The 26,743-nt window shown below is 39.8% G+C and overlaps 2 protein-coding genes across 2 annotated transcripts; one reads left to right on the top strand and one right to left on the bottom strand.

Annotated features, from left to right (window-relative positions):
* Positions 1–571: 571 nt before the first annotated feature.
* Positions 572–13,622, bottom strand: LOC111337831 (uncharacterized). Its single transcript, XM_022944202.2, has 14 exons — positions 13,382–13,622; positions 13,076–13,270; positions 12,552–12,844; positions 12,149–12,245; positions 10,040–10,330; positions 5,749–5,822; positions 5,309–5,491; positions 4,882–5,055; positions 3,493–3,639; positions 3,187–3,267; positions 2,793–2,967; positions 2,141–2,201; positions 1,713–1,779; positions 572–1,576 (listed from the first exon to the last, which is right to left on the bottom strand). Exons 1-14 carry the CDS (start codon positions 13,532–13,534, stop codon positions 1,528–1,530), a joined length of 2,040 nt encoding a protein of 679 aa, XP_022799937.2. The 5' UTR covers positions 13,535–13,622; the 3' UTR covers positions 572–1,527.
* A 5,100-nt stretch (positions 13,623–18,722) lies between these two features.
* On the top strand, positions 18,723–19,610 carry LOC148720449 (uncharacterized). Its single transcript, XM_088737627.1, has one exon. The coding sequence runs from the start codon at positions 18,723–18,725 to the stop codon at positions 19,608–19,610; it is 888 nt and encodes a 295-aa protein (XP_088593753.1).
* Positions 19,611–26,743: the final 7,133 nt, after the last annotated feature.

Consider the following 26,743-nt stretch of genomic DNA (forward strand, 5'->3'; position numbering starts at 1 on the left):
ACATTTTGAACAAACAGCCGTTAACAGTTGATGTAAGTGGGAAGCTGGAGGTTACACGATTCTTACATTTAAATTTTTTTTTGGTTGTCCAAGTTTGTTTGGCCAAGATGACTAGACACAAGGGCTAAATAACCTCTTGCTAGATGACTAGCATCGTTCTTTTGCCACTGAATTTATCTTTAAACCCCACTTGTTTTATCCGGGATGTTCAGTTGTAAAGGCAACTCTTGTACGAGACTTTGACTGAGGTTTCATCATACCGACCAAAAGAAAGTGGCCCTTCGCTTGCGCGATGGAAAAGACAAAGAGAAAGAGTTTGTAAAGACCAAGATTAAATCATTCATAAACTTTCTCTGGAATGTTCCCCGTTTGTTTGGGAAAAAAAAAGGATGCCGTTGCATGGTAACTACCCCCACGAAACGACGTGACCTGTGGTCCCATAGATCTATTGTCCACTTTGCTAGTTTCTCCCAGTCTCAAACCGACGATTTGAAAAAGTATCGTACAAGTTCCTCACTCAGCGATATGAATGAGTCAAATGTCCTGTTTTAATTTAATTAAGCCAATCTACTCATCATTAGCAACCTTGACAGACAAACGAACACTGTGTGAAACTAAGAGAAGTTGTAATTGAAGACCAAAAGAAATTCGTACAATGAGGGTGACGCCCCTAAACAGTCAGACACTTCGTTAGCTGTTATGAAAACACGACGCCGGCTTTTAGGAAAACGAAACTCGACGGAACCTCCGTTTCCTTTCACAGAACGGCGAATTCACAATGAATGTGTTGTAGACACGAGAAAAGCTGTTTGTACCTGCAGAAATTGTCGTGTGCATTTCTCAGATTTCGATAGGATGGATTTAAACAGACAAAATGTCAGCTGTCCTGCTGATTTTCGAGCTTCTGAAGATGGAGTAAAATTGTCCGACGACAAAAATTCCCCATACTTTGGATCTGCAGTTTCTACGTGGAGTTTGACCGCACAAGCTTTGCTTGAATGGTCGCAATCGAGGGAAGCTGTAGATGTGAAAGTAAAATGCCAAGAGTGGCTGAATAGATGGTTGGCTTCCAACGGTAAATCACCACACCAACAAAATTTAAACGAACAGATTTAACACCAAGGGTCATAAACCCATCTACAATCATAGTTGCCTGACACGAAGTTTGCCAAAATGATTTCACTGTTTTCATTGCTCGAAATTTGACCAAACTGTTCTATCTTGTAGGTAACCTTTACTTAACGAGTTATTTACAAAGCAAATACAGCGTTGCACTTAAAAATTCATTTTTCGAGTGTTCAGGCCCTCGCTACGCGCCGTTCAATCTTTCCCTTAGTTTTAATTTCATGAAGACAGGCATGCTTAGAAAATAATTTGGGGCTCTCTTTTTGTTTTTGCTGTATTTATTTGTTTTCAAATTTAAAGAGTTTAAAGAAAAATTACTCTGTTAAGTGATGCTTTGTAGATTTTCTGCAGCTCGAGTTGTTCAAGGCCTCATGCATTCCCACGGACGTGTCTAACACGTGTTCATCCTCTCTCTTGCCTCATCTGTTTGACCATCTTTCGCATCATATCCCTGGGATTAAGAGTCGAAACGAAGTAAGTTATTGAGACATGCGTCTGGGAGGTAGGGCAGCCTGAATTGGGGTTAGGTGCAAAGATAATTAGTTCTGAACAGGCAGGACTACTTTCAATGCGAGAATCATCCTTACCTAATCGCGTTAAGCTTTTCTTCCACTGATTCCCAAGGATTGCGATCTTCACTGAACTCAAGAAGCTCTGTAAATGATTCAGTTTTTTTTTTTTACAGCGTAAGTAAACCATTAGATTGAAAGAGAGTATAATAACTTTCAGTGGTCACACGACCAGCTCTACCAGTCCTCATCTGTTTTCTACTTAGAATATGAACAAGGACATGCATAATTTCGTTTGGGACTTATCGTGTAAATAAGCATTTTACAAGAGCTTTCGGGTCGAATTTCTGACATCGAATTTAATACCTGAGGATAATACGTTAAACGATTTCCATGTTAGATATCAATCCAACAAACTCTCGGACAAAATGCTCATCCACAGCCTTTGTTCCAGCCTTTCAATCCATCTCATTGTGAAATTTAAGCGGATTTAAATGACTACAAACCTTCCGCAAGTTTCTTTTCACTGATCCACTCTCCCTCTTTGTAATACTTCACGCGCAAATTCTGCACAGAAGATAATAAGATAAGTGAGTATCCGCAAAAAGGAACTCAGTAGAAATTAAGATTCTTAATTAATAAATAATCTGAACAGACATTGAACGTTATGAGCTGATTAAAATAATAGAAGCAAAATTGGCCATTCGATTCAGCACTATAATTGAGCAGTAAAAATTCAGTAAAAATTTCGCTTGTGACAAACTATTTTTGCTGAGTTTAACTGTCTCAAGCGTAGGTATCTTGTCACACACACTATGCTCCTGGGGCCTTTTCTCGAAGGTTCCGGTAACTTCACGGACTAGTAAAGCTGTTCTGTTTAAATTAAAATCAAGGTTTAAAGAATACTGAGAAAAACAAGTCGTGTTACCCAAGCCATGCACTCCGTTTTGTTTCTTAAGCTGATAGTTTTCTTTAGCAAATTTTAAATAATTTGAATCCTACTGTAGAAAATATCTTTCGTTTTTGAATTTAAAGAACAATTTTTTCTCCTTCTCCCCCTTTTGTATTCTTTTAGTATTCGGACGTGGTGCATGACATTCACACCTACAGTTTGCTCCGTTCTTAAAAACATGATCTCCGTGCCTTCCGTCTACGTACCAAAAAAGGAAATCTCTCCATGCGAGTGAGCTGTAAAATACGATCCACATCATACTCCAGACGGGCGACTTTCTTGGCCTGTATGTAGGTCGTGCTCATCTGTGCTATGAGTATGTTGAGCAGAATCACAAGTACAGTTCCCATGTACATTAGCATCAACAGCATGGAGAGCCAACTGCAAGAAACCACATTCCCAACGCTCTATGAGGTATAAGCATACTGCGGTAACTGAGGGCTTTGCCCTACTGTAAGTTCGCACCTTCCACCGGATAAAAGGCAAGATCAGAGGGATTAATATTGTATAGCGTGGACCGGGTAACTTATTACTGCATATAATACCATTAGGAGTACAGGTTTTCAGTTATTACTTATTACTTAAGTCGGAGTCACTCACTTGAAGCTTGAAAAATCTGCTACAAAGGGTCGTTGCTCGGACAGGGCACGAACACCGCTTAATAATACATCTCCAAAGCCACTAAATGCAAAGAATAGATTTAAAATAACGTGAACAACATTTCAGGACATTTCCCTGTCGAGTAGACTAAATTAGTCTTCCTGGAAATTGCACTGTATTTCTCCAAAGCTGAACGAATGGTTTCAAAATTGCCAAGCTAAAAGCATTATACATTTTGTCCGCAAAATAACTAAAATTAAGTTCAGACAAGAAGAAATGAGAAGTAAATAAAATTATTCGATGCACCTTAATTCTTGGTTTTGATTGGATGAGCGGAGAGATAAAAACAAGGCTCCACTGAATGGAAGGAAAATGGCAACAAAAACTGCCATGAATCTTGTCAAGTCTTGCTGAATGATCTTTGCAAGAGTTTTTGTGTATAGTCCTGTAGTCCTGGAAAAGATGAAAGTCTGAGTAAGAGTAACGAACTGGGCTTAATTTAAATCAGAACTGTTCGTATGAGTAAACTGTTTGAGAACTGAAGATAAACTCAACTCTGGAATGGTTAATATAAAACCTCCCTTAAAAAAAAAAACGCAAAACAACAGGAAAAAGAACGGCAGATACTGCGCTTCGCGATCGATAAATGACTGCTTTGACACTGATCCTTATTTATTTCTTTATTTGTTTATTTCAAGATTTGTACATATCGAATATATACAGGTGTTAGAACAAAAGGATATAGCATACCCTACAAGGTTCAAACACCTTACCCAATCCCATAAACCTAAAAACAAAACATATATATGATTCAATAAAAGCATCTTAACAAGAACATGCGACATCAGTAGCTCACAACCACTTTGATTGGTTAATGTTAATCGTTGCCAAATGAAATTGGCGAGCGGGAACATTAATCTTAACCTATTGACGTCCAGTGCGCCCTTAAGCGCCCATGCGGACCCACACCCTTTCTACGCCTTGTGACGTCATCACTTTTAACTCTGGAGCACGACTTTGAGCACGTACTTAAACAGGTTGAAAATATCTTATAAACGATACCAGAATGAGCGCAATTGAGTGAAGGAGATTGGAGAAATAGCCAAAAAACCATGTAACTTTGACCTGAAAATCTGCACGAAAATCTTGTTCCATTACCCACCTACCTTTCTGAGCATGTGGTTTGAAAATAATGGGTAGTTTCCTAAAAAATCTCTACACCAAAATCAAGCCTACTAAATTTCCAGCAAGTGAGGAGAAACTTCAGGCAGGGAAAGGGGAAAAAAAGGGCAGAAGAAAGAGAATTTTGAAGTTTTGCTTTCTGCGCGTGCGCGAGATTTTCAGGCCGCCATTTTGCATTTGGATCGAAGGGCCGTCAAGTGTACAAGCTGCCAATGGGTTTGTGGTAAGTTTGAGCTTTTAAAACCACAACAGTGACCTAAAATCTGCTCGACTAGCTTCAAAACACAGTTTTTCTCAAAAGCTGCGGCTATTAATGGGTTAAGATATATTTAGACACTAGACAGGAGGCACTAGACAGGAGTTTCGGAACATTTGGTCTATAAATTGTAATATCTAGGTTACATTCAATCTTCAAACCAGAGTAGCATCAAACCATGTCTGAACGTTAATCTCTAACTGAAATGAAGCATGTTTCAAAACTTTAAAATTGAAGATTTTTTTAATGTGACCTACCTTGTTACACATGAGAACTTAAAAATCCTCATGAAATTAAACAAGACTGCCAAAGATGCAACTGTCCACTGAGCTTTGTTACCAGTGAACCGTAAGGGAATGACACACAGGACCAATAACAGGCCTAACCAGTCAAACAGGGTCATCCACTCTGAGAAGTAGGAATATCTTTCTCTACAAAAATGACACGAAAAATATTAATCCCTCCATTGGATCTTTCCCTTTGGGAGAGCTTATTCATGAACACAAATTTTGATTTTTGTTGTAAAAACACTCAGTATATGTAGCACATTTGCTTAACAAAAAGGGTTTTTCTCATGGGGGAAACTAATCTTGGATGATTAAACCAACAAATGTATCTTCAATGATGTTATGTACATTAGTCTCAGTGTAATTACCTGTGTTATCAGCATTATATATCACCTACATTCTCAATTGATTCAGTTCTTCACACATGTAAAAGACAGCCATGAGAAGAGTGACAATCTCACAGAATCCACACCATAAATCTGCTGCACCCCTGTACTGGGTGGGGTCTGGTTTGGTTGACCCATATAGCAGAGAAAATGACAAGAACAGCAAGAAGATGGCATACAATGCTGTCTGAAGGCTGAGTATAAAATAAAAAGAACATTAACATATCAGCGGCCTAATTAAACTCTACAAGGAATAAGATACAAATCAAGTTTAAAAAATCATGCAAACCTGGTGAACCAATTTAAAGTTATTTAAGGTTACTTAGATTACAAATAAAAGTGTTTTTCCAAGTAGGTGGAGGATTATGTCTTAGTTTCCCTGCACTACACCTGTGGGCTGGATATGTGATCTAACCTTACAAACATTATAAGGAAGGTAAAACCTATTTACCTGAGGAAGAAATGTCCATAACGTTTCCATTTTGTCTTAACCAACATTCTAACCACTGGATGTTGCAAAGCCTCCTGCAATTTAAAGTCAGACAGAATCTTAGGGGCAACTACAAATCTATCATACCAGCTTGGCTTTACCCAGTAAACAATTTTTCACCCTTGAGAACAGTCTCTCCGACACCGCGGAAATACGTTTTTATGGGCACGATACAGTATTTTACTGGTCAGTGGACACCTTAACAAAACTGTAAAATGCCGATAACTTTAACAATGTGTTCTCGCCGTGAGTATTGTCGACAGGGTAAAAAGGCAAAACTTAGAAAGAATACTGTAAACTGGGCTTGGAAACTTAGCTCACCTTTTGGATAGGATAGTTCTTATATTCAGTCATATATTTTGCCAAAGCCGAACTGAAGTTGCTCACGATATGAAATTGTTGTTTTTTTCGCTGGCGGCTCCGTGGAACTAAGCTCTGTTTATAAAAGAGCTTATGCACTAGGGGTAAAAAAATGAGACGACTGTTGAATGGCAGTGGTGGTGATCCAAAAACATTGCATTACCAGGTCTGTAAAGCAGTAACTTGAACCATATAAATCAGCATGTCAACGGCATCTCGGTCAGATGCGTCGAGAAGAAGACAAAACATGGGTACTCGTGTAAGTAGCACAGCCATCCTATCCCCACTTGTTATTACTGAATGTTGTATCAAGTTGACCAAGACAGTTCTACATATAAACCTGGGACACACTGCTGTAACGTGTGTAAGATTGATGCCCCCCAAAATACGAAAACTGGCTTCAACAAGAGAAAGAATAAACCGAGGTACGTTTTAAGTACAAAATGTCCATTTTAATGATAAGAAATTAAGTTTTCACTAAATACACCTTTGTTATTGTTTATCTGAGCAACAGTTATTTTACTTTTCCAACAAGCATTTGTTTCCTATGACAGTTGTGGATTATTTGTAGCATGCTACTTTTCCCTCTCTAATTATTTCATTTTATTTCCTTCGTTTCGCTTTTTCTTTTCTTTCTTTACTAATACTGCCACCTGCAACATAAAATATACCGAGCTAACGGAATACCTCTGGTTTATTTAGTTCCCTGATTCACAAAATAACAAATACCATCTTGGTACTAGTAGAAAACAAATTTTTAATAAACAAAAGTACCGTAAAGTAAAATAATTATTATAATTTTAAATTAATTGATTTATGTGAATAAAGCACTGTATTGTCTTTTCTTGTATTGCAACAGCCTTGAATGAATCAACCGTCTTCTACACTTGATTTCTTATATCCAGAAACTGTCTGACCTATGGAACAAAGAACTTTTGCAGGTTGTTTATGGAGGTGATGATGATGGTAGCAAAGAACACAATAATTAGTATGATGATTAATCTCCCAAATTAGAAATGTCAGGGGAAAATGATCAAAGTTGTGAGAAGTAACCAAAAGCTTGTAATTAGCCTGTGTACAGCTGTGCCCATCCAGGCAAACAAAAATCCTGGAAGGGACATTCCCAAACTTGAACAACAACAGCACCACACAGATGTCTTTTTCCCAATCTATTACAGAGGAAGGGAGCAGTTGTATGCAGGCTAGTTGTAGTCTGAATAAGTAATTCTCAGCTAGTTTCAGCAATATCAAGCATATATTAAAAATCCTTTCAAAGAATCAAATCTAACAAATAATGAGAAGTATTAAGGATATTTTCCAACTTAAAACCAAGCAAACAACCAATAATTTCATGAACTTACTCAACACATTGAAGCACTTGGCCACCTAAAGTTGACGACCACTAACCACTGTGACATCACCCAAATGTAGTGATGTATCTCATCAAACAGTTGCCTTAATCTAATCAATTTTCTCCTAAACATTTTTAACAAACAGGTTTGACATGAGATACTTTGGATAATTTTCCCCTGACATTTCTAATTTGGGAGATTAATCATCATCATTACATCCATTTTGAAATCACTGGTGGTCCTGTAATCTGATTGGCTCTAATTGCAGGTGCGATTTATTCACAAATCGCACCATTTTTTGCTCTATTAAATCACATCATTTTATGCTTGACTGAGTTTATGACACATGACATCAAAGTCTTTCCGTTTTGCATACAAAATAAGATGTAATTAAAGCGTTTCCGGTTCCACTTTTTCTTAAAAAACCGACTCAGTACTGCATCTGTAAAATATTTGAATCGACCAAGTCCTGCATTTGGGCAATTTCAAAATGGATGTAATAAAGTGGTAATTGAACCTTGAGTCGTGCAATTTTGGTCTGAAATCATACTTGTGATTTCAAATCGAACTCACGCAGGGCACTCCTTTGATTTTGAAATCATGCATATGATTTCAGCCCAAATTGCACTCCACTCAGTTTAATTACCATTATTAATCATCATGTTCTTTGCCACCACCATCATCACCTCCATGAACACCCAACAAGAGCTTTTTTCGTTTGATAACTTAAATAGCCTCTAGGTATAAGAAATCAGGTTAAGAAGGCAGTTAATTCATTCAAGGCTGTTGCCATACAAAAAAAGACAATACAATTCCTCATTCATATAAACCAATTAAATTAAATTGTAATAATTATTTTACTTTACAGTACTTTTGTTTATTAAAAATTTGTTTTCCACTAGTACCAAGTTGGTAATGTTATTTTGCGAATCAGGGAAGTAAATAAACCAGAGGTACTATATTAGCTCAGTACATTTTATGTCACAGGTGACAGCTAAGGTTAGTAAAGAAAGGAAAGAAAAAGCAAAAATAAAGAAATAAAATGAAATAATTAGAGGGAAAAGTACCACAAAAGAAAAGACATCCTACAAACTATCCATAATTGTGCTGGGAAACAAATGCTTGTTGGGAGAGTAAAAAGAATTACTGCTCAGAAAAACAACAACAAAGGTGGAAAGTGAAAACTTTATTTATTTTGTACTCAAAACATACCTCAGTTTATTCTTCCTCTTTTTGAGGCCAGTTCTTGTACTTTGGGGGCTTCAATCCTACACACATTACAGCAGTGTGTCCCAGGTTTATATGTAGAACTGTTTTGGCCAACTTGATATAACATTCGGTAACTACGAATGGGGATAGGATGGCCGTGGTTCTTGCATGAGTACCCATGTTTTGTCTTCTCCACAGATCTGACCAAAATGCCGATTCATATGGTTCGATCAACCCACTGCTTTACAAACTTGGTAATGTAACATCCTCAGATCACTGCCTCAGCCATTCAAAAACTGTCTCATTTTTTAGCCCTAGTGTAGAAGTTCTTGTATAAACAACACTTAGTTGCCTCAGAACCACCAGCCAAAGACAACAATTTCATATTGTGTGCACCTTCAGTTCAGCTTTGGCAAAATATAAGATTGAGCATAAGAACCATCCAAAACGCAAAACATGAGCCGAGTTTCAAAGCTAAGTTTATAGTATTCTTTCTAAGTTTTGCCTTTTTACGCTGTTGACTAGACTCAGCAAAAACATTGTAAAAGGTATCGGCATTTTATGGTTTTGTTAAGGTGTCCACTGACCAATAAAATACTGTATTGTGCCATAAAAACATATTTCCGCGGTGTCAGTCTCTCCAATTTTTTTGTCCAAAGGCAAACAACATACTTCATATACATTAATTAACCTATTGATGTCCAGTGTGCCCGTATGTGCCCATGGGGACCCACACCCTTTCCCCACCTTGTAATGTCACCACTTTTAACCCTGGAGCACGAATTTGAGCACGTACTCAAACAGGTTGAAAATATCTTACAAACGATACCAGAATGAGCGCAATTGAGTGAAGGAGATTGGAGAAATAGCCAAAAAACCATGTAACTTTGACCTAAAAATCTGGATGAAAATCTTGTTCCATTACCCACCTACCTTTCTGAGCATGTGGTTTGAAAATATTGAGTAGTTTCTGAAAAACCTCTACACCAAAATCAAGCCTAAGTTAAATTTCCAGCAAGTGAGGAGAAACTTCAGGCAAGGAGAGGGGTAAAAAAGGGCAGGAGAAAGAGAGAAAAGTAAAAGTCGTAAGTGGGGCATTACTTTTCAACCCAAAAACTATCTCGAAATTTTGCTTTCTGCGCGTGCCCAAGATTTTCAGGCTTCCATTTTGCATTTGGATCGAAAGGCCATCGAGTGTACGAGCTGTCAAGGGGTTTTGGGTAAGTTTGAGCTTTTAAAATCACAACAGTGACCCGAAATCTGCTCGACTAGCTTCAAAACAGAGTTTTCCACAAAAGCTGCGGCCATTAATGGGTTAAAATCAAGATTACCTTATTGTTACTCTTGGCAATCATGTTTAAGCATGACTTATCTCTCTGGTTGAAACATTTGTTATCTGACACTGTGTGTCCTTCTGATAACGTAACTTTTGGTGGTCTACCACCCCCATCACCATCCAAGATAGCATAATGAAAATAATAATTCAATGGATCTTCCGGGATTGTCTTCCAGACTCCTTCTATTCCCTTCTTTTCTTCTTGGGAGACATAAGTGTCCTTGCGTTTTGGAAGGTAAGGCCAGTGAGGGTTCACCATCTGGTCTAATACAGCCACGACTGTTTTCTGTTGACATAAGTCATTTACCACAAGATATTGAAAAAAATATCTTCTCCTATGTCACTAAACTAAAGGAATACATGTGTATTTTATAGAAATTTCACTGTACATTGTGCAGTTCCAAAAAATATCCATACCCCCCCCACAGAAGATCATTGGAAATTCTCAGGGGGAGGGGGCCAGGGTTCAAGGGCAGTAATTTCCAAGGGGTAGGGGGGTTTCGTAGGATACTACTTTTCCAAAGGGTAACGAACCACATACTACCCTGGTTCCAGAGGTTCTCTTCCCCTTGAAAAAAGTAGGATACATCTTATCTCTCAGAAAAAATCGACAACGAGCTGCAAAGAAGCGAACACTGTTCACTGCTTCGCAGCTCATTGTCGGTGCTTGGCGCCGATTTTTTTAGAGAGAAGAGATTTATCCTATTTTTTTTAAGAGAAGAGAACCTCTGGGACAAGAGTAACCATGTACAAAACATTTCAAGCAATATACGATCGATCTGAAGTGCAAAAACATACTCACGTACATTGTTTTGAAACATAAGTCAGTACTCTTGGCCACTGAGATAAAGTCAACATTATAAGCTTTAATGTTTCTGTTTTTCTTTGAGTTAGCTAGTGCTACAACCTCCCAAAGCTAGGAATGGAGTCAAAACAATTGAAATGCCCGTCTCTACATGGCCATTCCCATTTCTAGCTTGACCTTCAGAAGGCCCACCTACCTAGCTACTGTAGTAAATCGTGGCGATGTTCACAAAACCTAGTTAACATGTGTGTGCAGTTTTTGGTCTTTAAATAGGAATCAACCTGAGGAAAGTGACAAAATGTGTAGACAAAGGAACCGTAAGTTTCTGTTTTAGTTACTATCATTTACAAAGCTGTTTAAGCAAGTGAAACATTCTCATCAGAGTTAGCACGAAAACGTATGTGTAACAGTCGACATTTTAAATCAGTTTAAATTTTGCAACCCAGATGTTTAAGCTTAAGACTTATCTGACATAAAACAACATAGATATGATTTGCCAAACTGATGGCAAAGAAGCTAAAAGTATAAGCTTAACAAAGCATTATATTTCATTAAAGTTAACCTTAATGTTTTCAGTGTTGTAATTAACTTTTACCATACCTAACTCAGTATTCACTTTCTCTTTTTATAGGTACAAAAACCACTTTGAATTTCCAAGGATGGTAAGAAGTCTCCAATTAAAATTCTGGAAATTCATGGTGGAGGGGTTCATCAGAGACCGCCTGGAACGGAAAATCCTGGGGGGTGGGGGGTGCAATCAAAAAGTCTCCTGCAGGGGGGGTTATGGATATTTTCTAGAACCACACTTTGCAATCTACTCAGAGGGGCCATTAGTTGTAACATCTTTCTTACAGTTGCATGTCTTTCTCTGAAAACTGAGTTCTGAAAATATTATCAGAGCAATTAGTGGGCATAATAGATGAATTCAAGGTTGACAACATCAATCAATATTTTTAAAACAGAAAACATACCTTACTACAGATATAAAGCGTTAATTAGGTCATGTTTGTGGTATTGATTTATTTAGTGTTCAAACTTTCTGAGTTTAACAACATAATTCAACATCAATTACTTTAATTTTTAACTCAACTTTTCCAAAAAAATCATAAACTTTTCTATAATTATCATAACTTTTCCATAAAAATCAAAGAAAGAGAATGGTTATATAATCCCCTTGGATGGGAAGCTGGTAGATTATGTAAGCTGTACATTACAAATTTGATCGGCGCTTAGCTGTATATTGATATTGCCAGAACTGTTTTGCAGGAGTATTGATCATGTGGTCTTAATAAGTCTCACCTTCATTTTGGGATTCTCAATGATGGCCTGAAAACTGAAGAGAGATGGCTGTGGATTTGATATGTCTTCTGGTCTCCAAGAAAATAGCCTTGTAACACTATATGCACAGAGAAATTTGAATATGACAGAGTCATTATCAAATGGTGGGAAATAGAACATTTGGGTTCATGGAACTATGAGTAAAAGATGAAATGTCTAAAAGAAAAAGGGAAAACAAAATACTTAAGAAATGATAAATTTATGGATATATATGCTCATTGTAAAAATAGGAAATGTTATTATGGTCACCATTCAGTTCTATATAGAGCCTTAATCTTCTTTGTGTAATCTGTATGGTGAATAACAGAAGAACCATAACCAGAGAGTAAATCCACCTTCCGGCAAGCAGTGCACAACAATATACCTCTCATGCCGCATTGCTCTAACCAAATAAGCTGCCACTTCATCATTCTCTGCATTCAATGCCAACTCAACTGGTAACATGGCTCTTTTTTTCTTGGGTATTAATTGACGTTCTGTTGCTGCCTCCAGCAGACCAGGACATTTCTTTAAGAGTGTTTTGGTGATTTGTAAAAATCCAGCTTCAGCAGAATAGTGCAGCAAAGTCTTCTTTGTTTCGTTTTCATCTTTGAATAGCTCATATTTGTTTCCTGGGTTTAGTTCACTATCTAACATAATCTCCAAAAACTGATTCACCTGCAAACAACAAGCATTTTGAAATGTAATGTAATTCCATAAACTTGCATTATAGTTTAATGGAGTGATGCAGGATTATGCTGTCCACTTAATTCCCAGCCCTTCAAGAATTCTTTAGTATGCCTTTTAATCAAAATAGGAAGCAAAATCGAAAAACGGCAAAGCACATTCAGCACATTTACTAGTGTATAAACATATTTCCTTTTCTGCATTCTCATATAATCAACATACCAGCTTTTCAAGGCCTGGAAGTTTGTCAGGTTTATCCTTGTACTGTTTAGATGCTGGCCAATGTTTTAACATCACAAGTGCTGGGTCTTCGCCGTCCAGTTCCCCATTAACTTTGTAGTTCTGAATAAGTCTTTCAACTCGAACTTCATCCATAGCTTTATTCCATGGCAACCCTTTACTCTGCTTTTCATGAACCTGCATGAAAATTATAGATAATTAAATTCAAGCTTTTTTTTCCACTAACAGAGCTAATCCGTAATGAGTCACAGAAAATTTGGAATGGCTAGGGCTTCCTTGAACTGTTACCATCATCCAAAACTCTCTCGATCTGTAAAATTCCCTATCCAAGAGATCCCGGAGATCATCACATTCAATTTGAGTTCCCTGATCGTCATCACAATTTCCTTCGTCACCACGCTCCAACAATTTCCCCGTTTCCATCCCTAGACCATTTATCATCAGCTGGAAAAAATCAGTAAGTGGTATGTGTCACAACTGTCTAATTTTAAGGCAGAAATAGACTGCCAACTTCTGAAAGGCTCGCAAACGGCGCTGCACTCACTCAGTTAGCAACTAAATGCGCATGTCATCATCTTTTAGAGGTTCTCGTTCCCAGGGTCCTTGTCACACTTGGTCGAGGGTAAGGGAGACAACTAGGCCTTTATAAATTAATTACGGACTGGTCATTATTTATCGGGAGGGGGGAGGAGGGGCTGGTGTAATGTGAAATATGCAATGCTTGATTTTTGCTGACCCCCCTTTTACTTTAACAAGATTTTTGCTGACCCCCCCTCCCATCCCCCCTTGTCCTCGGGCATGCATGAAACAAAAAGTATCTATTTATCAAGTCCCCATGTCCAACTGATAGACATTCTATTTACAGCTACCTTAAATTTAGATTTGAGTTGCTCTTCGCCCAGACCGTGTGTAGACAATTGTCGTAATGACATTAAAGTTCTCGGTGCTCTCAATCATTTCTTATTCTTGGGTCGACTCCTCTTCCACTTCAGAGTTTGAAATACCAATCTCTGCAAGAACACAGTCTTCTTCCTCTGAGTCGTCTTCTGATTCACTACTGAGTGAATCAGAAGACGACTGATTGTCGCTATTTCCATCCTCCTCTCTCTCAATGCGTTTAGCAAGTTCTTGGATGATACTTTCTTTAATTGCTTCCAGCTTTGCTTTCTTTGTTCCATATCTTCCAAGGTTATGGTGGTTATGCATAAAGCTATTTCATTAGGATGTATTTGTTGATGGCATCCAGATGCAGCTTTTAACATTTTTCCTGGAAAAACGTTTGCCTATTTTTGAATGCCCGCCCCCCTTTAAGCCATGCATAAAAATGGTGCCACCCCCCATTTGCACCAGCCTTCCCCTCCCAATAAATAATGACCAGTCCCTTATGCTGGTTTAGTAGCATATTATGCTAGTAGCGTTGCACTTTTTGGTGAAATGATGCTAAAATTATGCTCTTTTTTCCAAATTATGCCAATTTTTTAAAAATTATGCATTTTTAAAAACAATTGCAAGTAAGTCCAAAAAATAAAATTTTTAATCAGAAGCCGTTGGTCTACAAGAAAGAAACGCCACAAATCCACAATGAAATTCAGATATACATGCAGGGTTCATTTTAACATGCACACTAGTAATAGACTACACTCATGTAGCTCATCTGCGATTATATGAACTCCAGTTCTTAGCTAGGCCATCGTAGCTTGATTACGAAAATAAGACAAACAGTGGTGATAAACATTGTATTCCAATGCATTTTATCTAGAACTTGACGTTTTGTATGCTTGTATTATTATATGACTGTCTCAAAAGGACTGGGAACTACCGAATTCACGAATTTGATTGGCTGAAATCAATATTGAAAGCGGTCAAGATTTTCCCATTTAGACCGGCATCCAGACCGATCAAGAAAAAACAAAGGTACAAAGAATATGAAAAATTAGCATATAGACACAGCCATATAATAAACATCTTATTAACCGAGCTAGGTCGGTCTGTATGGAAGAATCTTGACCTCGGTCGCTGGTACAGACCTCACTGCATTCGGTCTGTACTGGCGACCTCGGTCAACATTTTCCCATACAGACCTCCCGATGGGTTAATAAGAACTAAGCCTTGCCTGATTAGAGGTACTGAGGCCAACATGTCCCACAATGTGACTTCCGTTTCTGGTGCACCCCCGACCCGGGCTCAAACCTTTCCAGACACCGCTCTCATTCGCAGTAAACTACAAATGCTACAGCTTGGACTAAAACTTAAAACATTGGATAACGTCACCAAGTGCTCGGGAGCAGAAATAAACAATAATCAAATTGTGAAGGTGTAGTCTGATCGTCCGGGTGCGTGTAGAAGGACTGTTGTCGGTGGTAGTGACTGACGTTTCGACAACCTGTGCGGAAGTCATCATCAGAGTCAAGTGAATGATTGTTGTCAGTAGAATGTTCTTATTCCAGTTCGTGTGAAATGATCGATTGGTTTTGCCGTGATGTTATTGGCTGTAAGACTCAAGTGACGTAAGTCGGTCGTGATTGGTCTGTTTCGATCTGCCGGTAAAGTTAGGTCGTTCTTTTTCGGTCGTTTATGATGTTTATGTCGTGAATGAGTCGTTTGTATGGAGCGGGTAGTTGGTGACATCTGTTTAGGGGAGTCTGTTCTAAGTTAGTAAACCAGCTTTCCAGAATCAGTCTTTGAAAATACTCAGTGCTTTAGGTTAGGCATTGCGCAGAGTCCCAGTCAATGTTGTGGTTGGTAAGTCGATGGTGTTAAGCAATGTGATTGCTGACATCACCTTTCCTCGTCGCCCGTCTGTGTTCAGTCAGTCTTGTTGTGAGGTTTCTGCCAGTCTCACCGATGTAGGAGGCTTGGCAGTCGGAACGATTGATCTTATAAATCGTTCCCTGTCTGTTCCTCGGTTCGTCTTTGTCTTTAACGTTGGTTAGTAACTGACGTAGTGTGGTGATGGGTTTGTGGGCTACGCAGATATTGAAGGGCAGTAAGATGCGCGAGATGTTTTCAGACATGCTTTTTATGTACGGTATGGCTGCTGTAGTCGTAGGGGTTGCGGTGTAGTTTGTCTCGGTAGTGATAGTGGGTCGGTGAGTATTTCGTCGGATGAAGTCGTTGTTGTAGTTGTTCTTCGTAAAAACACGGTGAAGGTATTTGTTCTCGTCGGATAAGCTGTCTGTCGAGTCGCATACTAGTTGTGCGCGTCGTGTTAGAGTTCTGATAGTTGTGGCTTTGTGTGATGTAGGGTTGTAGGATGACTCGTCTAGTAATCTTTCGGTGTGTGTCGGTTTCCTGTAAACTGTCGTCCGTAATGAGTTGTTGTTGTGGCTTACCAGGCAGTCTAGAAAAGGAAGTTTGCCATTTTCTTCGACTTCTCTGGTAAACTGTATGTCAGTGTTTTGTTCATTAAGGTGGTGGTGGAATGCGTCAAATGCGTCGTGTCGAACGGCGGTGAATGTGTCGTCAACGTAACGTAACCAAAGCGGTATCGTTTGTCGGCAAGTCGAAAGGGCGCGTTCCTCGATGTTCTGCATCACAATTTCTGCTATAACAACAGAAACTGGAGACCCCATGGCAGTGCCGTGTAACTGTTTTTAGTGTTTACCGTTGTACTGAAAGTTTGTAGACGTTAGGCAAATGTTTAGCAAGTCCAAATTGATCAAATTGTAGCATCCAAAATGATCCGATAATTATGAAAATATGCGAATTATGCTAGCATTGCTATTTGGCAGAAATTATGGCAGTTTGCTCAAATTATGTCAAAAATTATCCGCTTAGAACCAACCCGCAAGGAAAAGTTCAAAGTGTTTTTCTTTATAATGATCTCTATTATAACGACGTACGATTTCTCTCTTTGTTAAACGAGTTTTCGTTCGAGAAAATTACATTGAAAGATCTGACGTGAGTAGAAGGATCGATCAACTGAAGCCCTACAAACAGAAATTTTTGATTATTTCAAAAATCACGATTTGGATATTTGAGTGTTCGAATGTAGCTATCGTTATATTATATGGCTTTCATGAAGCAAGATAGGACATTTTTTTTAGCTTCATTTGTTGATTTGGAACGACTCAGGCTGGGTCCCATTATTAAGTCATATGATATATTTTAAATCCTTTCTAACCAAAGATTTCAAACTGTAAGATGTAGGCGATTTACCACTGAGTTTTACCTCTGCTAAATTAAAATTTATATTTTTTTCTTCCTTTCCCATGACAAGACGGAAATACGTGCACTATAAGTACCTCCCGCTGTCCCACACAAAGCTTTAGAAAAGTTTTGTAAGACTTTGTAGGGGTCAACGAGAGGTACTAACAGTGCACGCATTTTCCGTTCTGTCATGTATGTGGGCAAATTGAAACTGAGAAAGACAGTTTACCTCATGGAGAATCCGTATCTCCTCCCCCTCCTCTTTAAGAGGCCCCTCCCTTCTGGAACCCTGAAAAGTAGTAGGTCCCGTGTGGTGGTTACCATAGACTTTAGTAAAGATAAAAAAAAGCAAGGCGTAAAAAGAATGTAGTATTCGAGCGTGCAAAGGAGTGAGGCAAAGTCGCTGTGCCGGTTAAGATCTCTTTGCTGGTTGCAACTCCCCCTCCCCGGTTTTTGAGGTAGGGGACCATATGATAGGTGGAGGCAATCACCTGTATCACATAAATTTCTTTTTCCAGTTTCCCGTATTTATCCAGGATATTTAAAAAATCTTTGGCTAAGCTTATCTTACAGTTAATTATCGAAAATGACCCTTTTCACTCTAAGTTGAGGTGCCATTTTGCATTAGTTTGGGTGAGATAATCAAACCACTTTCCAACTTTCAGTCAAGAAAAATGTAAGATGGTCAAAAATCTTCAAAAATCGAAAAGAATGTACTCGTCTGTTTTGTTTTCCATAAAGCTCAACTTAGTTGATTACACGACAAAAAATTTTCCTGCAGCATATCACCTTTGTTATACATGTTTAAGTAAAACACCTATTTGCAATACAATTGTCCTAAAAAAAAGAAAAATGAAAAAGCTTAATTATAGTAAATTATACAACTGAAATTAACCTCTGGCTATATGCCCTACAACTAAACGATTTTCACAAAGTTTCCGCTGAAAAACGATTCCAAACCTCTTGATCATGGCTCGGCTTTGGCAGAACCGATCTCAATCAATCTTACCTGGACAAGAAGAGTGGTTTAGGCCGCGCTACTTGCGGTCCTTTCTCAGCCAACCCTCTTTGTACAGAGTTGACAATTTCCCCATCTCCAAGTCGCCCAAAGTCGTTCGCGAAAATCACGCGTGGTCGTCGACCTCAGCTTCCCCTCCGGCTTCTCGGTCAACGACGGCATTCCTAGACTCTTACCTTAACTAACCCCTCGCCCTCCGATTACCCGGCACTGACACCCTCGTCGAGATCATCCTCCAAAAAGGTCCCGGATGCCTTCTCTTTAAGAAAGACCTTAGCCACCCCTACCGTCAGCTGCACATCGATCACCGAGACTTTCATCTCCTCGGCGTACAGCACCAAGATTGTACGTGTTTCGACGTCGCTCCCCCCCTCCTTTTAGCCTGCGTTCCACCGCGATGATGTGTTAGCAGACCACATCGGCAGTCCGTCACATATGTTTCACAAACTTGGCTATAACTGCATGAATTACATCAATGATTTCGGGGGCGCCGAGTCCCTGAGCAAGGCAACTAAGTCTTCCGAGACCCTCGAAGAACTTTTCTTTGTTCTCGGTTTAGAATCTTCACCTGAAAAAGATTGTGCCCCCTCCACCTACATGGCCTTTTTGGGAGTCCAGTTCAATACCATTGTTATGACCTTGTCCATGACCCCAGAATGCTTGCTCGAACTTTTCTCTCGTTCTCGCTCATTGCTCACCGAGGACGTTTTTCTACGCCGCGATCTTCAGTCCTTGCTTGGAGTAATGTCTTTCGTTACTGCCTGCGTCCGCCCAGCACGCATTTTCATGTCTGGCCTACTAAATACCTTACGCACCAGCCTGTCCGCACGCTTCAGTCCTTTATCTTTGGACGACAAATCGGACTTGCGCTGGTGGCGTCATTTCCTCCCACAATTCAACGACGTCACCTTCATTAAATCTACTCCTTGGCGCAACAACTCTTTTCTTACGATCCTGTGCACAGATGCTTGCGCATCGGGAGCAGGCGGCTATTTTCAGGGGCAGTATTTTCACACTCCTTTTCCCGGGCACATCATGGAGCAGTACCGTCACGACATCAATATCCTCGAGCTGTTGGCAGTCATGGTGGCGTTAAAGCTGTGGGCTCCTGTTCTTCGCGGTCAACGCTTTATTCTTCGCTGTGATAACAAGAACTGTGTCCTTTCTTTGAACTCAGGCCGCTCTCGCACCCGTGCTATGCAGCTGTGTCTTCGCGAGATTTGGTTTTTGTCAACGCCTTCGACCTCGAGCTCGCCGCACATCATATTCAAGGCACCTCCAACTCCCTGGCTGACCACCTCAGTCGTTGTCATCTATCCCCAGGTCACAAGGCTCATTTTGACGCTCTGACAGTCCACATCCCCACAGTATGCTGTTACAAGAATCGGAATTGTCTAGAAACTTCGCCAAGGTCAATGTCACGCAATGTGTTGTTTCGAGGATTTTCTGGAACTGTGACTCATCAGTTTAAAAATAGAATTTACTGTAATAGTTATAAATAGTTACTATTGTAATGGTTATAAATAGTTACTTTTGGAAACTTCTAGACTCTCTTCGGATGCTTATATAAGCAGCTCGCTAGTCAGGTTGTTGTTGTGATTTGGGACTTCGTTCCCTGTTTGTGATATACAAGTGATATTGTGTGACAAGTGACAAGTGAAGGGATTTTCCCGTTCGGATGTGATACTGACATTCTGCTGTCAAGTCCAGAGTATTTTACCGTAGAGTGCGATACGTCGAAGGAAGTCTTCAGGAGATTTCGCCAAAGAGAAGGACAGTACTTTGCTTGTGGTCAGATAAGCGTAGATAAATACATAGTTGATTTTAGTTGGATTGTTCCAAGAGTAGTCGCTAGCTCGTGTTAGGTTATCTCCCGTTGTTTACAGTTGAATAAATTGTGTTTCGTGGAAATAGCGAGGTCATTATCTTTCTGCCGGTAATCAGTTACCGTAACAATACGTACCATGCGCTGCCGACCTCTTCAATTTCGACACGCGTGTCTAACACTACGATTCTCTTTTGCTCACTCCCCAGATCCAGACCACGCCCTCGCTACCTCATCAGCCCTCTCTTTGCTTCACGATTATGTCTAAGATATTCAAGCCCACGCTTACGCTCCTGGTACCTTTCGGAACGTTCGTTCCCAGTGGAAAACGTATCTTCACTTCTGCCATTGCTTCAGCCTTACGCCCCATCCCGCCCCAGCCTCGACCGTCTCATGCTTTCTCGTGTACCTGTCGCCAAAGACCGCTTCGTACCAGGACGCTTTGAATCACCTCAACTCCATTCGCTTTCTCCATTTACATCATGGTTTTGCATGCGACGCTTTGAGCAGCTTCCCCGTGGTCCTCACCAAGACAAGTGCGTCATGGGCACAAAGTCCCGCCAAAAGCACCCTGTCACTGTCAATCTCCTGCGACGCATGAGAATGGTATTGGACTAGGTCGCTCTTTGGTGTCTCTTCTTGGCGGCCGTTTTCTATTTTCTGAGAAAATCCCACCTCACCATCCCCCCTGCTCGCGCTTTTAACCCATCGAAACATCTCAACCACAACGACATCAAGTTCTCCCGCAATGGTGTAGTTCCCTGAATACGCTGGTCCAAGACTTCGCATCATAGAGAAGGCATTCTGATGATTCCTCTTCAACTTATCCCACACTCCGACCTTTGCCCAGTTACAGCCATTCATCATTATTTCCAATTGGTGCCAGCTGATACCAACTCGCCGTTTTTCTGCGTACCTCAAGGGCACATACTTAAGCCCGTCACATTCTCTTTTTTCTCCAACTTTCTCAAGGAATTCATCACGGTCCTTGGCTTAGATGCCACGAACTTTTTCCCACATAGTTTGCGACGGGGCGGCGCCACATACACGTATCAGACTGGGTTCTTGATCACCTCATCAAACTGCACGGGGACTGGCGTTCAGACGCTTATAAACTTTACCTGTCTTTCCTTATGTCCACGGGCACCCGCGTCGTGGATGTTATGGCCGCCTCGCTCTTTAATACAGTGTAGTCAAGTTTTCACCCTTTTCTTTTCTTTCTTTCTTTATCGTTTGTAATTTTCATTCCTGGTATTTTCTTTTTATCCCGTTTGGGCCTTTTTTTAACATAATAATTTGGGGATTTTCATATTTTACAATTAGATTAAATCTTTCTGACCAATATGTGTCTCTCGTTGTAATAATATTGCCATGTTTAGAGAATAACTTGGTTTGATTCCAAAATCTAATTGGTTAATTATTGTTAGTGTTATTACGCAAACACAATCTAGCACGATCAAGTTTCGTTCATTGCACGTGTTTCTTGCTAGTTGTCGCTTTCGTTAGCCTCTTCGTTATATCCTTGTTTTTCCCTTCCCCCCCCCCCAAATCCCAGGGGGATTTAAATATTCTATAATTAAATGAAATTTTTCTGGCCCAAACGCGTGTCTCGTCGTAAAAATATTGGAATGTTTAGAGAATAATTTAAGTTTGATTCCAAAATCAATCAAATTCATTCACATGCTAATGCCGCATGCTTTTGCTATATGCTAATTGATTCGTATTTGGCTCTTTCCTTTTCCCCTTTGCTGTTTCCAAAGACAACGTTATTTCAATTAGGTGTGTATTGAAATGTGGCGAAACATTAACTCTCCGTGCTGCTTGATTGTGTGAAACAGAATTCCATGCGGTCGACTGTCTGCTTTTGATCTTTTACCATCACTTTGCACGCAGTTCACATGTTCGTCTCTGATATAAAATGAGGCTTTTGTTAAAGCAGTTTCAAAATTTTGAAGTTTGAGGGCGGAGAGGAGCAGGTTTGTCTCTGTATCTAAATCTCTCCCGCACGCTGTTCTAAGAACTTGTAACTGCTTGTAATTCTTTTGAGTTTCTTTCAAGTTTACTGAAAAACATTCATGTCCTATCTTTTCCTTTTTTCAGGGGCCTAGTTATTACTTTGTCTGAACTCTTAACCTCGGCACGCCTTTGAGACGAAAATGAAGTCCATCATTGTTATGAACACACAGGGCGACAACAGTACAACCCATACACTAATGAACTATTTACGAAGCAAGCTTCGAGCCTTGGCAAATATAAGAAGTATCGGTGATGTTATAGCAGAAGACCAAGATTTTAAGATTATATTTCACCGCAGCGATTGTGTAATGTTAATCGGGTCACACCAAACCTCGTCCATTATTCAAAACAAGCAGCAAGAAACTGAGGGTGATTATATCACTTTCGATGGGAAGTTTATACATGAGCAGCTCACAGAAAACAAAGAACTTGTCAGAGACAAAGTGGTTATGGTTTTCTTCACGCAAAGAATCGAGAGTGATTGGATCCCTAATGGCCTAGATCAGAAAAGGATTTTTGATCTGCATAACGAAAAAATTCACCGAGGCAATCCCGCGTTAGACCACCTTGAATACACCATAAGACGCGTTCTAGGACAGACAATGTTGGATTGGTAGAAGAAAACGAGAATAAAACGGCTTTACCCGACAGTAGAAGCCCGTTACCACTTGTACTTGCTGAATTGGAACACTTCTTCAATGTGATACTGGAAAAAGCGGCGAAGGAAAATGCTTTGGTAGTTGATTGAGTCAAAGATTAATTTAGTAGTTTAGGGCAGTCGACGAAGCCGCATATAATTGAAGTTTTGAATTATTAGAAATATTCCTCTGTTAAGAGTACGTATGAAAGAGATGATATGTGCCTATTCAGTGGCAGAGAGCATGTTAATGAGACTTAGTTAAAAGAAGTGATTACTACGGCGAGTAAAACAAATATATTGTTTCTAAGTGTTTTGCGTTACCTGACATTTTCTCGTGCGCAACAATTTTTGAATAGATTGATATAAAAACTATCTTTAAATGATTTAACACCGAAGAAATGATAACTCATTCAAAACAAGCATCATTAAAGCATGAACCAAGTAATTTAGCATGTAAAGTTGCCCTTCTGGTTGTGTGTGATAAGCAATTTCTTCCACTCTAGCTATTAAGAGGGTTGTGTGAAAATTCCAGCGTGGACGACAAAATCATTCGATTCAATTGTTAAGAAAATGTTAACTTTTAGAGGTTTGCACGTCTTACTGATTTAGCATCAGACATTTTTTGTGCCCTTAAAAAATGTATGTGAGCCGATCATGAGGTGCCAATTCACAAACTGGCACCTAACTGAACCAACGAGCTCCCTTAGATCATTGCATTCATTATCAAATGTACAAGAAAAAGCGTTTATCTTGGAGTACGATTCTTAACGGTTTCGAGAATAAAAGGTTGCTTTCCCTTTGCAATTAACACCTACCATGGTCGGAAATCTGAACAACTCTCATGTTTTTGAAGTGAGAAAAATAAAACGGGCGTTATTCCTAAATTGAAACCTACAGTTCATTTTCCAGCCTTTGATTAACCACCAGAACAAGCCTAACATTTTTGCGTTTTTCAGTCGAATGGGGGCAAGTGCGAATTGCAAGTCGCGCCAGAGGGGAAAAGGTTCTGCAAGCTTGCGTTTGATTGAAGAACAAATACTTAACTGTATAAAAAATGTATAAGATTTATGAAAATGTTTCGTTTTGTGTGCCACTTTGTTGTTCTTTACATGTGACTACATCTCTGATCTATTTCTGAACAAACGCATGTCACCATGATTTGGAATCTATTTATTAATTCTTTATTGGCTTTTGGCGTGATAAGAACTATACATTAGCCTACGTGTAGCTGCACCGTCCCATAGTCTCTGCTGACAAATATATGTTGAATATTTTGAGTGAGAGCAGACTGCATTGCAGCGGAACTACAAGTGGAACCTATTACATGAGGGTTTCAATGTGGTGATGGCTTTTACGGCTAACAGTTAAAAGTTTGGCCAATTTACGGCTGCTAACGGTTAACATCTCTCCATTGTTGTCACAAAAAAATTCATTTTACGCCCGGTTACCTTTTTTACGAAAAATGGCTGACATTTGTCAATTTTTACGCCAAGCAACTTAATTTTTTGGCAGTTTTACGGCTAACGGTTATCCCCATTGAGACCCTCTTACATAACTAGGACTGACAGAATACATATGATCAGCTAGTGGTGGGCGGTGTGTTTCCTTTCAGAGGTGATAATAAATGCAAGGCACACGCATAAGCTCATTAACTCGCATAAGTCGCGATGCAAGGGAGAATTCGAAGCGGCAATACTAGAGCTCTCACCACGTCTAAAGTTGACGTCATCACAGGTTGCGAAATAAGTTGCCCCAAAATTTTATTAATGATTTTGAACGTCCGGTGATGGCTTTCACTGCTCATGTAGGAATAATGATCAGAAGTAGTTGGTCATCGAAGATATTGGGCCTTAAAATACCATTATGCTCAATAATATATTTTTCCAAAGCCGAACTGAAGTTGCACACGATATGAAATTGTTGTTTTTCGCTGGCGGCTCCGTGGCAACTAAGTTTTGTTTATAAAAGAGTTTATGCACTAAGGCTAAAAATGAGACGCAGTCAATTTTTTTCACCCGGCTCTGAAATATACCTGGGGAATTTCTGACAATTCTTTATTCTTTTTAGACATCAAATTTTCAATTGAAGGCAACGGTTTATGCACTAGTGTGTATTACAAACCTACAGACTCGCATAATTACTTGTTGTATTCGTCTTCGTATCCATCTCACGTTAACAATTCGATTCCTTTTTCTCAGTTTCTAAGACTTCGTTGTTTACGTAGTGATGACTCTGATTTCCACCACAAATCAGGGTCAATGTGCCAGTTTTTCGATAAACATGGTTACCCTGATTCTATCGTTCAAGCAGATTACCACGGCGCCCAACTTATTGATCGACATTCAGCACTACAAATGTCATTAAAGGAAGATTCCGACCGCATTCCATTCACTCTCACGTTTCACCCTCACAACCACTCAGTTAAATCCATCATTCTTAAAAACTTTAAATTACTTCAAAACGATCCAGAGACAAGCACTATCTTCTCGCAGCCTCCGCTCATTTCATTCAAACGCGACAAAAATATAGGCAATTTTTGGTCAGAAGTTCTTCTCAGACTAATGACCAACCAGGCACTTTTAAATGCGCTCTTGGACGATGCAAAACGTGTTCTTTTATTCACAACATAGCCTGCGTAGCAGGCGTATAATCGGGAGGGGGGTGGGGGAGGAGGAAGATCCCAACTTTTTCTTTTTTGCCGATCTTACTCCTCCCCCACCCCCTCCCCTTTATACGCGTGCTACGCAGGCTCTTCACAACACTGAGAAAATATCGGGACCCAAACGATCCATTAACATCACCAATCACTTCAAGTGCACCTCCGCCAATGTAATCTATTGCATAACTTGCACTTATTGCAGAAAGATTTACATCGGCGAAACAGGCAGAAGACTAGGTGACCGATTCCGAGATCACCTTCGCGACGTGGAGAGGAATGACAAGGACACATCGAAGCCAGTCGCTACACATTTTAATCTACCTAATCATTCCAAGCAACATATGGCAATCTGCGGTCTTTCCTTGCACTTCGGTAGCACGGAAAGCCGTAAAACTCTTGAACAAAAGCTAATCTTTCAAACCGGTTGTCTAAATCCCACAGGTATCAACAAACGCTTTTCATTCCACTAATTTATTCTTGTTTTTCTCGTTGTCATGTTCCCACCAATACCGTAGCTCCATTTTCTGCCTTTAAAACCACACACAACCCACAATTCCTCTATTCGCTCCGACAAAGGCCTAACGCTCGAAACATCAGCTTTTATAATCGTAACGGTGGCCAATTTACCATTTCAACTTTGTTGATATATTCATAAAAATGAGACGGTTTTTGAATGGCTGAAGCGGTGATTCGAGGACGCTGCACTATCAGATTTGCAAAGCAGTGGCTTGAACCGTATAAATCGGCATGTCAACGGCATTTCGGTCAGATTCGCCGAGAAGATGACAAGACATGCCCGTTTTGCACGGCCACCCTATCCCCACTTGTAATCGTATGTATCATAGTTGGCTGAAAAACCTACGACTGTAGCATGTATAGGAATGAAGCCCCCAAAAGTACAAAAACTGGCCCAACTAGAGGAAGAATAAACCAAGGTATGTTTGAAGTACAAAATGTCCATTTTAATGACAATAAATTAAGTTTTCACTTTCCACCTTAGTTTGTAATTTTTTTTCTGTGCAACACTTTTACTTTCCCAATTAACAAATGGTAAACACCACAGCGTACACTATTGAGTTATGGATGCACGCGGGAGGTTGCTAAGCACGAAAGAAGCGTAAGAGTCGCTCGAGGCGATAGCCGAGAGCGACTCTAGCTTCTTGAGTGCCTAGCAAACCTCCCAAGTGCATCCATAACTCAATAGTCTACGGTGTGGTGTTTACCATTTGTTTTATAACATAACATTGATACATTGTAGCTAAAGAGTTCCCTTTTATTTAACAAATCTTACGTGACCAGAAAAAACCAGCGCGCGCGGGCACCCATGGGCAAATGGGGGACGC

Source organism: Stylophora pistillata, chromosome 11, assembly GCF_964205215.1.
Source record: "Stylophora pistillata chromosome 11, jaStyPist1.2, whole genome shotgun sequence".
Classification (NCBI taxonomy): domain Eukaryota; kingdom Metazoa; phylum Cnidaria; class Anthozoa; order Scleractinia; family Pocilloporidae; genus Stylophora; species Stylophora pistillata.